Genomic DNA, 17,554 nt, shown 5'->3' on the forward strand with positions numbered 1-17,554 from the left:
GTTTACTTCTTGGTAGACAAGCATAATATTCTTCATACCTTGGGTTGTCTAGATATTGGATCAATGTGGATTTCTGTTTCACCAAATGTTTTACTGGGCCCTCCCCACTCCACCCTTTGGTTTCTTGCAATGCAGAAGTATTTCCTCAATTGCATGTCACAGGTCTTTTTTCCCTCTTCCCTTTTAGATTTAACATAAAATTAAATGTCTAAACTGCTTTTCTGTATTTTAAGTTTCCTTTGAGTTTTTCTCACAAAAAACTCATTGATGCTTTTTAAATTCTCTACCAGTGTGTGTGGTGATGTGATTTTAAGATACTGTCTCTTTAAGGGGTTGAGAGTAAGAAACCAGCTGAAAGGAATCAGTGTTTATCTAATGTATAAAAGAGAGCAGAGAGCAAAGGGAGTTAGTCTTGCTCTGCTCTTACGATGATGTTTGTACTGTCTTGAGAAGATTACTTATAATAAAGAACTTATATGGACCTTATTGCTCGTGTGTCCTGGATACAACAGAGTGGTGTAGTGGTTAGAGTGTTGGACTAGGACTGAGGAGGCCTGAGTTCAAATCTCCATTTAGCCGTGAAACTTACTGGGTGACTCTGGGCCAGTTGCATATGTCTCAGCCTAACCTACCTCACAGGGTTGTTGGGAGGAGAAACATAACCATGTATACCACTCTGGGCTCCTTGGAGGAAAAGCAGGATATAAATGTAAAAAAAATAAAAAATAAATGTATATGACTGTAAAGTTTGTTATTAGGTATTGCGATTATACACTTGTAATATATTTCTGGTTTTGTAATTATAAATAAAAATAAATTTAGAAAAAAATCAGTTCTGCATAGTCTTTTGTTTCCCACTATATCCCACTGGAAGTTACTGTCAAGGCATTCATGGTTGCACAATACGAAATAATAAAATCGAAATAACAACAAACAACAACAACAACAACAACAATAATACAGGTCAGATGAAAGTCTGTTAGACTGCAAAGCGACCCAGCCTTTTTCCTACCTTGCTTCCACACAATCACTTCTACCCAGGTTTTCATCTTTCTTTGCTTCCACACCATCAAAAACATGGAGCACACACAGCTCCCAAACTCGGGTAAAATAGTTTTCTATTGTGTGAAAGACCGTGATATGTTTTGAAGACCACAGTACTAGATGCAACAAATAAAACTCAACAGAACGGCCAAGCAATACATACTCACATTGTCAAGGATCTTGATTTGGAAAGAGGGCTCAGAGTTCACAAAAACTGCCCCAGGCTCCTCTGGTCTGGCAATAACTACCCAGCATTTTTTCATTTCTTCAGCTGGAATTAAACATCAAAATTCTGCCATTATTTATATGTTAGGCTTGTACTAATACTTGGGAAAGAGCTGTACCAATAACTGCAGATTATTAGGGAAGCACAAAACACAAGGTATTCTCTCCTCATATTCTAAGTGCGAGTTGGGATACATAGAGTATTTTTTACATTGAATATCATAATCTAAAGCCATCATTTATGCTATATTGGCTCCATGAATGCTAGGATTTAGAGAACCATATGGATAAGGCAATAGTACTACAGCAGTACTGTTTCCCAGGCAAAATAGGGTAGAGAGAAAGTGGATGAGATTAACATATGGGAAGTTTGGAGGAATAAGATTTTTAGGGCTCATTTGGACAGCAGCGTCCCAACTTTCCAGTTCCATCCTGTAACACAAAAGGAGTACAAGGGAAAAGACAGGGGCTTTTGCTTCCCCAGCTGAACCTCATCACCACCCTAAGGACACCACAGGGGAACCACAGAGACTTCACCACCAGTCCTCATCACCTGTAAGGACTGGCAAGGAAGCAGGGGGAAACAGTATCCTGCAAGTCTGGATTCTGAGGATAGGAAGCACTGAAAAAGCACCCCTATATGAGTCCCTAAATTAAGAGGATTTGGGATGCAAAGAAAAAAGAAAGGTAGTTCCCTTGTACTCAGAATGCCCCATCCCATTTTGGAGGAAGTACGTATGAATATAAGAAGCTGTTGAGTCAGATTGCCGGTCAATTGAACTCAATATTGTCTGCGCTGACTGGTGGTTTGCTCTGTACTGTTTCAGATGGGGTTTCCCCCAGCCCTACCTGAAGGGATTCAACCTGGGACCTTTTGCATGCAAAGAATGTGTTCCACCACTGAACTATGGCCATTCGCCAAATAATTTGAACTACAATTATTAATGAAATGTAGATTTTAAAGAAGCTGTTGTAAGGAACACAATTCCCATTCCGGAAATATGTACTGCAGCTGAAAGAGAGGTAGGTTTCCTGCCTGTTTGTTCAGTGCTAAAGGCTGATCAGCACCCATCACCAATTACATCTGCAGCTAACACAAGCTTCTACCCTTGCAATCCAAGGGCATGGTCTAAAGGCACAAGTTGCAGCAATGTTGCTGAGGCTAGGCACATTTGATCAACACCTAGATCAGAGACCTTACAGGAACGCTCTGTAAACTGCTCTAATTCCATTATGATATATATGCATTAAACAATCCACACTGGCTGACATCCTGACTACTGATGCATCTATGGCATGCTTCAAGAAGCTGGGGGAAGGCAGTTAGAGGCCACACATTGCTCCACCATGGTCTGAATTATGAGTGCAACTGTATAAGAGTGCTAATGTTTTAGGACACTCCCCTGTGCTGTGGAAGCACTCTGCGGAAGCAGAAACATGTCTCTTAAAGCAGGGACAGATTTCAAATTCCACAGAGCACCTTCGGAACATGGGAGTGTACCCCAAAGTACTAGCATTCTAGCACATTTGCATTCATAACGTGATGGAGCAGAGTGTGGACTCTCGCTGCAACCCTGCAGCTGCTTGAAGCATGGATGCATCAGTAGTCAGGATGCCAGCCACTGTATATCTAGGCGGAACAGCATTTGCTTGCCACAAAAGCAATGATTAGACACGTTGTGCCAAAAATGTAGGAAGCAGAGAAAAGCTTCCACCCCAGAGGATCTGTTACAGTCTCTAACCTGAGCATTGTTTCACATGTATCACAATCCTCTCCACACCCTCTTCTCAGGGCTCATTAACACAACCATTTTCAAGGGGTGGGTCTAGGGGGTTCAGGGAATGAAGTTGTTTTCAACTTTGTCATTGCTGGACACAGGGTGAAATGGCTGTGTGATGATTTCACCCCCACCCCACAATTTCCCACAACAATGCAAGGTAAGTTGAGGTGTACAGTATGTGGCTGCAAAACAATCACATGTAGTGATAGTTTAACCTTGTAGATTGTGTTGCCAAATGTCAAGTCTTGGAGTTCAAATTTGCATTCTTCCAAAAGCCCAATCAATCAATTGGATTTTTGAAATAGTCTGTCTATGGGAGCATAAGGTATTCAATAATGAATGGAGAAGCCCAGCAAACCTTCTAAACGAGCAGTTGCTATTTCGTCGTCGTCTTCCTCCTCCTCCTCCTCTTCCCTCACCCAGGAATCAGGAGTTTCATTTGTCAACGGTTTTTCAAGATTCAGCTCACCTTCTATAACAACATCTGGCAATTTATCAACTGGAGTTCTACAGAAGGGAAAAGTGCTTTGAAAACTGCAGTAAATATTCTACTGCTAGCCCTTTTTCTCCCCTGCACCAGCAGTGTGACAGGATTTCAGCCTTAGCCATCCACAAACCTAAGCTACTTCTCAAAATGGCTAAGGGGCTCCCAGCTCTAGCTGGTCTCACTCACAAGACCAATTCAGATACAAGTCTCTATCGGCTAGCACTATATGAATGAGTCCAAGGGAGTCAGGGGTTCAGAGCCAACACTACTGAGCACTTGCCAAAGGTCTACAGAAGGGCCTAGTGCTGATCCTTGAGAATACCTAAAGTGGTGATTATCTTATATTTAGCAGGGGGAGAGCAACTGGCCCTATCCAGCCCCAGCACAGCATCCCTCCAGGTGGCTGTTGCTGGTATCTGCCTTATGTTTCTTTTTAGATTATGACCCCTTTGGGGACAGGGGAACATTTTATTTATGTATTTTTCTTTGTAAACCGCTTTGTGAACTTTGGTCGAAGAGCAGTATAGTAATATTCATAGTATTTATTATTATTTATTTATTTGTTTATTTATTCATTCGATTTCTATACCGCCCTTCCAAAAATGGCTCAGGGCGGTTTACCCAGAGAAATAATAAATAAATAAGATGGAACCCTGTCCCCAAAGGGCTAACAATCTAAAAAGCAACATAAGATAGACACCAGCAACAGTGTTGGGGTACTGTGCTGGGGGTGGATAGGGCCAGTTATTCTCCCCCTGCTAAATAAAGAGAATCACCATGTTAAAAAGGTGCCTCTTTGCCTAGTTAGTAGGGGTAATAGTAGTAGTAGTAGTACCTCTGTGCCGACAGCCTTCATGTGATGGTGGTGGTAAAGTGACTTTCTCAAGGCTCACCAAGGTAGGAGAGGGCCCACAAATGGCAATTTATTTTATTTTATTAATGTATTTATTTATATGCCACCTGACTCCAAAAGCTCCAGGTGGCTTTGCTAAAGAACCCCTGAAATCTGGGGCCAGCACTGCACAGGCTCCCCTTCCCCTCTCCTCTGTCGCATGCAAGAGAAGAGTGAAATTTTTACTTTCACATTAAGAACAAACCACACCTCTGCATTATGTATGAATTCAGGGCACTGTGATTTATTAACCATTTAGAGCAAACCCAAGATAACAAATAAAGATCAAACTGTAGTTCGATGTCCTGTCTTGTTTTAAATCGAGTTACATAACACACCCCAGTTCCCCAAGTTCACACATAAATGCAACATCTTCAAGTGAAAGCAAAAGCTTTCACTCTCCGACTGCATGCAAGAGAGAGAAGAGGAGAAAGGGGAGCATATGAGCCTACAGTTTCCTTGGGCTCACTCACGTAGCACTAAACCATGGCTTAGTGCTTTAGGTTTACATCTAAATGGACCCACAGTCTAGTGAACTACTCAAGTCATTAGGAAACTGCAGCCCTTCTCAACACTAAACAATTTTCTTCTGTCAACTGAGCCGTTAAAAATCCACTACAACGGCTTGCTAGCTAGTTCTAATAAAATGCTTTAGCACATTATTGGCAATATAATACCATAAGTTACTCTGGTATTTATTGACTCCTAATAAGCATTTTAGATCAGTAACATATTTTACTACTGTGGCGTTTCCTCTTCACAAGCCTCACAGCCCCTGGGCATACAGGCCTCAGAAGGATGGGGAGGGGGTTCTAAGCACCCTGTTCCCCCTCCATCTGCCAGAGAGAGGGAATGCCTTGCTCCTCCCCGGGAGCCCGTACAGGCAGCCACCCTCCATCTCCACTGGCCTCCTCATCTCCAGCTTCAAGCCCATTATATATATTCACAGGGTCAGCCGCCACCCCTTAACCCCTCTCCTACTTTCCATTCCCAGCCTCCTGTATTCTGCGTATTAGCCCTTAAAGGGACCACCTTACAGGACTCTATTTCCTCTCCCTGCATCATCCCCCAGGGTCTCTGCAGAGGGGAGGGAACTGCAAGCTCTTGGCTGCAGCCAGGCAACGGCTTGTCGGCCATTCTGGCCCAGTCAAGGGCCTCGCCCTCCCCCGCCTCCCAGCATGGTGGCTGTCGGCTCTGTGCGTGGCTGGGCAACTCCCGGCCGTTGATCTGCTTGCCACTCCGTCGGGTGAGTGTCCCGCCCTGCTGGGCATTGTGGGAGAGTCCAAAGGCGTAGTTTCCAATATTACTGCATGAATACTTTGACAACACTACTTTAAAACGGACAGATTAAGAAATACAGCTTCCCTCATGCATCTAAACAATCCAGCAAATACCTTCTATGCTTTTTGAGCAGGAGCCTTTCCATATACTTCAAGCTATCTTCTTTGAATTCAATATCAATATTTTTTTTCAGGATAGGAGGACTTGTCTGTGCCTCAGAAGTACCTATATTTTCTATAATATAAGAAAAAAAATAGCTGAAATTCAAATATATTAAGATATCAAATACATTTCTATGCTTGTGTTTTAATTTTTTAAATCAGATTTGTTTTTATATTTTTTAGCTCAATAGTTTAATGTGTCTTTTTTTATAATCTTGTTTTCAAATTTTATTGTGAGCCGCCTTGGGATTTTCTTAATGAAAGGCAGGGTATAAATTTAACAATTAAATAAATAAATAAATAAATAATTTTCATCATCAGTAATAACTATAATACCACCAAAGGAAGCAAAACACTGTTAAGAAAATAATTCTGAATGTACTATTCCATTAATCACTGGTTAAAAAAATATAATTCCCAGCTAATGCAATATGGTACAATTCAGCCCTCTGTGCACCGAGACAGCATGGAGGATGCAGGCTGGACAGGCCAGCCCCAGCCCCCAGCAACCAGGGCAGTGCTATCACCATTGTGCATTTTCTCTCCCAGAAGCATATATCTTTTTCCTCACTTGTTGGGCTTGCACAAATGAATACTGACAATCACATTCAGGTGACTGTCAACACCCACAAGTGTATCTTTGAGTTTTCAGGCTTTCACAAAATTCACCTGGAGTCTCAAACATGTGAACATTAATCATCGTAAACTTTCGGACATTCACAGTAACATATATGTAGTCTCCAGAGTTCACTCAAAGAGTGAACATCAAACTGGACGGGGTTTTAATGCAGTGCTGCAGGGCTCTGTCCTGGGCCTCCAGTTTTATTTATTTATTTATTTATTATTATTATTTTACATTTATATCCCGCTCTTCCTCCAAGGAGCCCAGAGCGGTGTACTACATACTTTAGTTTCTCTTTCACAACAACCTTGTGAAGTAGGTTAGGCTGACAGAGAAGTGACTGGCCCAGAGTCACCCAGCTAGTTTCATGGCTGAATGGGGATTTGAACTCGGGTCTCCCCGGTCCTAGTCCAGCACTCTAACCACTATACCAGGCTGGCTTTATCATTTTTATACCACCAGACATGTACATCTCTAGGCAGTGTACAACATTTAAAATAGTTAAAAGTCAACACTAATTTAAAAACACGAGACAATAAAAACAATAGTATAAAACAGTTATTAAAACAAATTATTAAAATTATTAAAAATTCTAATTAAAAGCCTGAGAGAACAGGAGAGTCTTGAGGGTCTTCCTGAAAACAAACAGAGAAGGAAATGCTCTTATTTCAGCAGGGAGCATATTCCAAAGCCCTGGGGCAGCCACAGAGAAAGCCCGCTCCTGGGTAGCCACCAAATGAGCTGGTGGCAACCATAACCAGACCTCTCCAGAAGATCGTAGCAGGTGGGACGGTTCATGACAAAGGAGGCGCGCTCTTAAATAGCCTGGACCCAAGCCATTAAGGGCTTTATAGGTAATAAAAAGTACTTTGTATTTCATATTAATGACTTAGATCATATAGTGACTTATATCATAAAGGAACATATTAATGACTTGGGGATTCTCAACATTGGGTCCCCGGATGTTATTGGACATCAACTCCCATAATTCTCAGCACCAGTGGCCTTTGGTTGGATTATGGGGGTTGAAGTCCAATAACATCTGGGGACCCAACATTAAGAATTCCTGACTTAGATGAAGGGATAGAGTAAATACTTTTGCTTTATTCCCCCCCCCCCCCGCCTGCAATCTTGGGGAACGTGCAGGGCTCCTTAGGAACTGGAAACTTTCCAGGGGCTGCCACAATGGCTGCACACCTTGAAAGAACTCCAGCCCCCCAAATACACAATGTAGGCATTCCCAAAAGACTGTGCCTTTCCCGGGGCTGCAGGAAAAAGTAAAACTGAAAAACCTCTTCTAGGAGTTGTTTTTAAAAGTGAAAGAGAAGCAGCAGCTGCTCCCTCACTTTCGGGAATGAAATGGAAACCAGCACATCTTCTCCTTCCCGTAACTGGTAAGTAAGGGGGTTAGGGAGTGGCAAAACAAGAAAGGGGTGGTGGTGGGGAGCTGGCCTGAAGCTTTGGTCAGATTCAAAGCAACCCCTTAAATCAGCTCAGAGAGACTCAGTCTGGCCCCCCGTTGCATAAAACGAAATTAGAGGCCCCTCCAAAGTTCTAAGGCAGCCTCCAAATTGAAGCAATGCTGCTTCACACAGTCCTAGTAACTGCACTGAGTATATATGGAGAGCCAGTGTGGTGTAGTAGTTAGAGTGTTGGACTAGGACCGGGGAGATCCGAGTTCAAATCCACATTCAGCCATGATACTAGCTGGGTGAATGTGGGCCAGTCACTTCTCTCTCAGCCTAGCCTACTTCACAGGGCTGTTGTGAAAGAGAAACGTAAGTATGTAGTACACCGCTCTGGGCTCCTTGGAGGAAGAGTGGGATATAAATGTAATAATAATAACAACAACAATGCCTATTCTAAGATATGTTGTGAAATTTTTGTATGTTATTTATTTATTTATTTACTATTGAATTTATAGAACACCTAATATAAAATCTCTAGGCGGTGTACAAAATTAAACACATAATAATACAAAACATAAACATTTATAATTCATAAAAAGATAAAAATCATAATAGATAAAAACACATTAAAATTTAAAAATTAGGGTTATTAAAATTAAGGTTAGGGTTAAAGGGTTATTTGGAACGCTTCAGCATCTCAACTCTTATTTCCCACTGGTCTTTCACATAAAATACTGCCATTATTTAGTGTTGAATGTAGTGTTTACAACATCCCACTGAACATAATGGCTGCAGTTTTCCATTTCTAAATACGATGTATTATCTTTAATCCATACCTGATCCAACCTGACAAGCACGTTCTTCCTTAAGTTTCAGAGAGGGACTTCCACTTCTCCATTGATTTAGAGCTTCCTGAAAAGACTTTGCTGATTCTTCTTCATCATAGGTTCCATGCAGTAAACAGCCAATCTGGCTCTCTGGCCATACCTCTGTCGGTACTGTAGAAGTTTTCTCAATCTTTCCGGGAATTAAATGTGCATTAACTGAAACTCATCAATTCCAGTACATCACAAGAACATGCATAATCAGTCACAAGCTTCTTCTACACCAAAGATGTACACAATGAGCCTCTTCTCATGATCTGTGAGAAGGGATCCAGAGCAGGCTGTGGGGAAGGTGGTTTAAACCTACCTTCCCCGCAGATGATCACAGTGGCATTGCTGGGTATACTCCCCACATGCCCAGACGATTCCCGACGTGCCAAGGCAGTGGGGAGGGTCTGGGGCCAGGAGGTGTCATCCCGGCCCCCGGAAATACCATGATGTACTGCGCAACTGTGTGATGCATCATGGGAATTCCCCCTCCCCTCCCCAGGCTCCCTGCAGTCTGACAGCCATGGCTGTAAGCAGCTGCGGCTGCCACACGAGCAAAAAAACAAGGATAAGGGAGCCCTCACACCCTTAACCTTGTTTTGAAGAGTGGCTACTTAGGCAGGTTTGCAGCCGGGATCGGCCCAATCCCAGCAATTCACATGTGCATGCAAAACCAGGCTAGGCTCCCTTAGCCCGGTTTTGCACATGCGTGTGAATATCAAGTCTCAATGTCATATAAAGTTTCTTAACTTTAAAGGTTCTGATTTTTAGAATCAAAAGCGTGGAGTAAGCTTTGCACACCCACTTTGTGTTAGACCAAGTGTCACCAAAGTAATTCAAGACTATGATGAGGAATTGTTTAACTATGCTGGCCTCAATCAAGGGCAATCATACAACTTCAAAACCCCTGGAAACACAGTGGAACATAAACATACAACTTTGTGCTAGATTGGGGCTGCTGTAGATACAATTCCATGCTGTCGTGCAATTATTCAAGGAGGACAATAGATCAACTCATTAAGTCGAATGTTGTCCCTCAACTGTATATAAGGTGCTGCATAATCCTGACCGCACAAAGATAACAGCCACAGCTCATCAGGAGCAATTCCTATGACTGAAAAGGCTAAATAGGCCTGAGAAGCAAAAAATGCTGTACTCTTATGTTGTATTCCAATGTAAGTTTTGAAGCGCTTTGAAAAATGTCTTCGAAAAGGGCCTAAATTTGGAGTGAGGGATAGAGAATAGATGCCTCTTAAAAATACAGCTAAATATAGTTCACTGTAGAATTTTTGCATTTCCGTAACTGTGACTGAAACAATGTCATACTCTCCACACAAATATATTATCAGTCCACTCATAAAGCAATCCAAGGCATGTAAACAGCTAAAAAAAAAAAAAAGATCAACATATTGCTGTATTGTCCAATATATGCTTACTATTACAATGACAGACACAAAACAAAACAGAAGTGACTGAATGCTGGGAGGCATCTTAAAAGCTGTTTTGATCAAACTACAGAAGGCCATGCTTTCATCTTCCCTTTCTACTAGAAATGCTATATGTATACCTAACCATGCATCATGCAACAATGCTATACGCTACTATATTTAGATGTATTTTAAAGGAGTGTCTGTTCTCCTTTCAGACACTTTTCCAAGTGCTTCAAAACTTATATTTCCAATGCAATGCAAGAGTTACCAAATTTTTAACTTCTTTCTATAACAATATATTATAAGCCTGTTCTTATAATATGAATATTATAAGCAAGAATCAGAGGGTAGGAGGCACTAAAGCAAGCTACTGCTGGTCATGAGAACCCTCAGAACTCCCACCAAACCAGTCAATTCAGTCCTGGCCAGCCCACTTTTCTACCTAGGTCTTAACTGAGGTAGGGTGAAAATAGCAGCTATCCTACCTCAGAGTTTGGTCATGTGGATGCATTCACCATTTTAAACAGTTCCTTCCCAACTGCCAACAGCCATCTTTATCATAGAGTTCTGAGGCTAAAAGGACCAAGCATAGGAGAGCTGCTGCTATACTGCGGGCTGCCTCACTACTGTGCACACAATGCATTACGGGATACAGCCTTCAATTTTTGCAGATCCGGCTCCATTTTGCAAAACGGATTTCTGTGCATGGATTTCTGATGGTGAGTGGGGCCACATGGAGGCTCCGCTCATCTGATGGGCTCAGGGTAAGAGAACTTCCCTCTCCCAGATGGCCATGCAAACAAGCCTATTGTCTAGGTTCTCTGCACAAACCATCAGTCAGCTGATTACCACATGTTCACAAGTGGTGATTCTCTTTATTTAGCAGGGGGAGAGTAACTGGCCCTATCCACCCCCAGCACAGTACCTCCAGTGACTGTTGTTGGTGTCTATCTGATGTTTCTTTTTAGATTGTGAGCCCTTTGGGGACAGGGATCCATCTTATTTATTTATTATTTCTCTGTGTAAACCACCCTGAGCTATTTTTGGAAGGGCAGTATAGAAATCGAATGAATGAATGAATGTCGAGGACTAGAGAGAAACCCCCAAATGGCAACAGGAGTAAAGAAAGCCCAGGAACTTTCATCTAGGATTGTACGACCTTGCCCACCAGTCTGTCTATCATCAACTAGCAACACCTCCATTGCCATGGAATCATGTCCAGTCTCCCTGTGAAATCTGGAAATCTCACAGCAGTCGAGAGAGCCACTAAGTGTGTGCACAGCTTACTACAGAGGCTTCATAAATGAGAAGGAAGCAGCCAATGATAAGGCTCCTCCTTTCCTCTGCTCTGAATAAGGAAGGAGGTGGACAAGGATGATTTAGCCCCTTCCCCTCTATATCTGAGACCACAGCAACCAGGAAATCAGCCCCTTTCCGGAGTTCCTTCAGTATCCAGGGTTCTGGAACGGGAAGGTCTCAGTTTGTCTTCTAACAGGGGCTGCAAGGGGAAGGTCCACCCACACATGAAGCTGCGTTATATGGATTTATTGGTCCATCTAACCCAGGACTGTCTACTCTAGCTGGCAGTGACCTTCAAGGGTCTTTCACTACCTAATATTCCCTTTGAACTGAAGAAGTTGAGGACTGAACATAGGATCTTTGCACTTCTACGTGCAAAACACATGCTTTGCCACTGAGCTATGACCCTCCCAAATATTTCACTTTAAAAAAACAAAAAAAACTTATTAGCTCAAGTGCTTCCCCTTCGTTTTCTTGACCCTAGACCACAGCCACTTAAATATTGCTAACTTTGGCTACATCTTGTCCTTAATACACTAAAGAGCCTGCCTTTGAGTGTTATGAAATAGGCATTTTTGAAACTTTTAAGCGTACAACACTTAAACACAACACAAGTTTTAAAAAGGAAATTTGTTGGATTACCTCAGTATCATACATTGGCATTTCTGGTAATGGTAATGCAGTGTCTAATGAATCTTTCAACATACTATTCATTTCCGCCTGCTCATTATTCATCTGACCATTAAATTTATCAACATTTATTCTTTTCAGGAACCGCTGAGCAGCCTCCAGTTTTCCAACTGGGATGTGTACTTTTGCCTGTGAAAAGGTGGCATATGTTAAATTCACACCAAAAGAAAGAATGACCAAGTACATGGCATTTGCATGACCAAATGAAGAAGACTACAGACATCAACAAAATTTGCACAAAAATTGTTCCAAGGAATTGCATTCCATTAACCCTGCTAACCTGACAAAGAGGCACCTTTTAACTCGTTATTCTCTTTGTTTAGCAGGGGGAGAGTAACTGGCCCTATCCACCCCCAGCACAGTACCTCCAGTGACTGTTGTTGGTGTCTATCTGATGTTTCTTTTTAGTCTGTGAGCCCTTTGGGGACAGGGAGCCATCTTATTTATTTATTATTTCTCTGTATAAACCGCCCTGAGCCATATTTGGAAGGGCAGTATAGAAATCAAATAAAATAAGTAAATAAATAAATAAATAAATTTCTAAGAGCACAAACACAGTGGAGAAGCTTAGACAAAGAGGCAAATGGCATACAGATTCCTGAAGCACTAGGGAGCATTAAGTTTCAGAACTCAGTAGTACTGCAGTACTTTTGAGTGTTCAGACCACTTCACATGAATTATCCTGCTGTAATCAACAGCTCTGTAATGCTTGTTAACTGATCATTACTTAAAGTAAACAAACAAGCGGAAATTAAATAAAGATAAATTAGGCATAGCATGACTAAAGGAAGCATGCTCCTAATCCTCCAAACTATGGTTGGAGAATACTGGATGTCATACATAGCAACAATACACCAGTGCAGCAAAAGAGCAGTCTAACAGAACCTCCCAACTACATCAGTGCTGTGGGGAAGCGGCAATTTTTGACACCCTCCCTTTCTCCAGGAAGCCCTCTGACATACCTGAAAATATGTCCCTGAGGGTGGTGCAGACCTTGGAGACATATTTTCAGGCACAACAGAGGGCTTCCTGGGGAAGTGGAGGGCATCAAAAATTGCTGCTTCCCTGCTACATTGATGCAGTTAATTGGGAAATTCTGTTACACTGCTATCTTCCTGCAGCAGTGTTCCTTCTAAGGAGTGCATGTGTGTGCACCCTCACATGTTTTTTGATGTCCGCTCAGTTAATTTTAGATCCCCTCAGGTTCCCCTCACACACTGCCTCAATACTGCTGCCCAGAACAAATCTCATTCCGCACACAGATGAAAAAAAATAGAGAGAACACTGTGATGCCCCTGTGCATCCTTGCTTTGTATGTCAGCCAGTATGTATGAACTGACCCAGTGACACCAAATAAAATGGGAAAAGCTAAATATCTGAATAAAATATTTGGCATCAATCAAAAATCACTAGTTAAAATTGCTATTCAAAAAACAAGAAAAATATGCAATGCAACTCTATATTTAACTCCTTCCATATTACTTTCTTTTCTTAAAAGTCCTTTTGATACTGTGCACATACGAGGCACCTGAACCACTAGCAATTGCTCTTCCATGCTTTGGAAAGCAATATACTAAACAGATGCTCCTGCAGAAGTAACAGCCTTGAGTAACACGCTGTGTAAATTCACCAACCATTCTGCAGGAATTGGTAAATACTCTTTTATGTTATAAAGAGGCCGGTGTCTAATTGCTTTGCATTGCATTGCCAGTTGTGTTCAGCATCTGACTTTCTCCACACTGCTGCCTCCAAGATTCTCCCTCTCCCTACATCTGTTCTCTTTCTTTACTACATACATGGATACATCCTTAACTGCTCCTGGAGTGTTCCGTTTTGGAAATAAACAGCAGCAGGATGAGTAGACTACAAGTGTCAGTTCTAGGCGATGCAAGTATCCCTCATGCATATAGTCATTCACATCACTGTTATTATAAAAAGGAACACTCAATTTGCATCATCAGTCTGCATCAAAGGATGTCCAACTTCAGTCTGAAAATATACAGGATAGATACAGGAAGGAAAGAGCCTATGGAGAAAAGAGCAACCACTAACTGATACAAACACCGAGCTTAATCTTTGTCCTACTAGTTGCCACTAGCATTCCCTGTAAAAGGGACTCCTAGATGTTGTTGGCAACTGCCGTAACCCCTAGCCAAAGGCCACTGTAGCTGGGGATGTCATCAACAACATCTTGGGAATCCCTGTAACAGGGAACGTCGGTCACCACATTTCAAAAACAACATTATAAAGCTGGGAAAGGTGCAGAAGAGGGCAACTGAAGTGATCGAAGGACTGGAGCACTTTCCTTACAAGGAGAGACGACAGTGTTTGGTGTTGTTTGGTGGGGGGAGGGCTAAGAGAGGAGCATAATTGAGGCTTATATAAGTATGCATGGGGTGGAGAAAGAGGAGAGAGAATAAGCTTTCCCCTACTCCCAAATATTACAATCAGGGGTCAATTAAGGAAACTGATCGGCAGGGGATTGAAATCGTATACAAGGAAATACCTCTTCACACTGCACACAGGTAATCTATGGAATTCGCTGTGACAAGTTGTGGTGATGGCCACTAGCTTGGACTACTTTAAAAAGGGATTGAATAAGCTCCTGGAGGACAAGTTCAATGGCTACTTGGGGGCTAGCTCTTTTCCCACCTGAATCTCCCCGGCTTGAGCTGGGAGACTTGCGGAGGCCAAGCTGGCCCTGCCTCCTCCTTTCGGCCATGACCAGTAGAGATGACCTCCTGCCCGCCTGAGCCACTGTCCTGATGGCCCTGACGAGCTGCACCTGCGAGGGCCAGTTTCATTAGCTGGGCTCCAGAGTGCACATGAGAGGTGGGGGTCTGAGGAGTTTGGCTTAAAAGGATCCGAGCACAACATGGCTGGGTTGTTTGTTTTTAACAATTTTTTAAATTTTAAAATAAGAACCACAAAAGCATGATTACATCTCTCGAGTTTCCAAGTTACAAAAAATATATATAGTGTTACTAAAATCACAAAAAATGGAAAATAAACCTCATCTCCCCTGCCCCCCCACAAAAAAGAGATAGGGTCAGCAATACCATGCCATTTAACAACATTATATAAACTAACCTAAGGGAGCTGTTAATAATTCCAAGAAAAACAGCTGTTAGTAAGCTACCCTTACCCCACAATACAGAATGGTTGGTTTTTTTCACCTTGCAGGGAAGTTGTTGGAGCTGGCCTAGTTTATCTGGTGGTGACCTGGCACCAGGCCTTCTCAGTTGTCATCCATAGGTTGTGGAACATGGTCCCTGTGGATGTAAGAGGATTCTCTTCCTGGGAGGCCTTCAGCAGAGCCTTATAGACCCATCTTTTTAGCCTGGCTTTTAATGATATGTTGTTTTAATTTTAATCTGGTTTAAATGTGTTTTTGTTTTATTAAGTTTTATTTATTTTTGATTTTAATGTAAACCACCCTGATCCTCTTTAGGAAGGGCAGTATATAAACTGAATAAATGAATTAATAAAATACTAGCCTCGGTGGTAATATGTTACTTCCAAGTTCAGAGGCAGGGGGCTGACATCCAGACTAATGAAACATCAGTTCTACAGGAGAAGCACCAGTGCTAGCACCAGTGCTTCTGAAGAGTTCCAGACTAATGCTGCACCAGTACTTGCACAGGTGTGTGTGCATTTCGAACGCTTCCCCTTCCCCCAAAAGCACTCTGCGCCACTCAAAACTACATCCCTGAAGTCTGTGCAACCCCCAGGGACACATTTTGGGGTAGCACAGTGTGCATCCAGGGGAAAGGGAAGTCGTCAAAATGCCCCCCACTCCATGAGCAGTGGAGCTGAGTTTGTTGAACTCTTCAGAAATACCACTGCTTCATTAGGCTGGATGTCAACCAGTATGCCTCTGAATACCACAGCAGGAGAGAAGGCACATCTTCAACTCAAAGGCATCTGGTTGGCCACTGTGAGAAACAAGAAGCTGGACTTGATAGGCCTTGATCCAGAAGAACTTTCTGTATGTTCTTATCTTTCCCCACATTATAACATTTGTTTTTCACTAGAAAATGCATTAAAATGCTGTCATCTCCCTCTAAGTCCCATACATACAACCCTAAGGGCATCATCAACTTCTCCTTTTCCTTCTCATCTAACCTCAAATTGCACAATGCAACATATCTGAAAATGGTTGAATGTCGTGATGTGGATATATATTACATCCCCCCAAAATATCCTACCATCTTTGATCACTGAAACAGACATGATGGCAGGTCCCACTGGCCACCATCTAATGCCAATACAAAAAGAGTCCCTTGCAGACACACTTATTGCAGGTTGATAACACTATATACCCATGCAATGCCCAAATAACTGAGCAAGAGACTCAGTTACAACTCAGTTAGTTATCCAGTTGAGCCTGAAGCCAGTGTGTGCTGAGAGAAAGGTAAGAAAGGTAGAACCCAGGCTAGGAAGCTTTTGTCCTCAGGTCATCAAAAGACCATCAACAGCCTGAGACAAATCTTTGTAGATCTTATATAACATCTTGCATTTTTTAATTCTATAAACCGCCTTGGGTACCTTAGCCAAGACAGACAGACAGCCTAATAAGGCAATTAATAAATACAACAGAAGTATGTTCCACCACCATACATACAAAGAACAAAATGTGTCTATTTTGCTTTATGTACAAGTATTTGGAAGCAGAAGTTCACTGCGGTTCTCTTGCATACCCAGACACGACAAAACAGGCTTTTCTTCCATGTTCATATATGATGATGCAGTGGTATAAATATTTTCTCACAGAGCTTTCAGAGATCCTAAGTTTTAACATTTATAACATACGGAACATTTTTGCCACAACCCACTAGAATTCATGGATGAAAATACTGTACTTCTAAATGAACAACACCCCAGCTATCCAAATCACTTTGTTCCACATGTACAAATTTTGATGGAAATAAGGGGAAGGGGAAGGGAAATCGGATAAAGAGCCAGGCTGAACAGCAGGGTTTATCTTTCAGAAAGGTTTGGTTTACTGTACAACACAGATTAGAAAATACCCTGAAGATGATTGACCATCCAATTTCCTGTTCTATTAGCTATTATACCAAAGATGGTGAGCTCTCACCTTAGGCCTTCTCCTTCTGCGATACTATCTTTCAAACATATAAGCTACACAAGCTGCCTCTGCTCCTGTCCATGGCTGTATTATGATGTCTACCATTTTACTCAATAACGCATCATAATTGTTTCCCCAGCTCTGGTCGCTTTGAGGCATCATAGACGGGCTGATGACATTATACCTTGTGCCAATTCTTATGTTCCACCAATTCGACCAAGCTTTTGACAAAGTTCCTCATCAAAGACTCCTGAGGAAACTTAGCAGTCATG

The 17,554-nt window shown here is 42.1% G+C and overlaps 1 protein-coding gene across 5 annotated transcripts in view; it reads right to left on the bottom strand.

Annotated features, from left to right (window-relative positions):
• ZBBX (zinc finger B-box domain containing) overlaps positions 1 to 17,554 on the bottom strand; it is a 65,461-nt gene that overhangs the window by 15,089 nt on the left and 32,818 nt on the right. For all 5 annotated transcript variants that reach the window (XM_053311640.1, XM_053311636.1, XM_053311638.1 and 2 more), the window contains 5 exons: positions 12,146 to 12,322; positions 8,739 to 8,919; positions 5,824 to 5,944; positions 3,409 to 3,557; positions 1,212 to 1,315 (listed from right to left, as the gene is read on the bottom strand). In XM_053311640.1, coding sequence (XP_053167615.1) covers positions 1,212 to 1,315; positions 3,409 to 3,557; positions 5,824 to 5,944; positions 8,739 to 8,919; positions 12,146 to 12,322 — 732 coding nt within the window. The remainder of the gene's footprint in view (positions 1 to 1,211; positions 1,316 to 3,408; positions 3,558 to 5,823; positions 5,945 to 8,738; positions 8,920 to 12,145; positions 12,323 to 17,554) is intronic.

This window comes from Hemicordylus capensis, chromosome 3 (assembly GCF_027244095.1).
Source record: "Hemicordylus capensis ecotype Gifberg chromosome 3, rHemCap1.1.pri, whole genome shotgun sequence".
NCBI lineage: Eukaryota > Metazoa > Chordata > Lepidosauria > Squamata > Cordylidae > Hemicordylus > Hemicordylus capensis.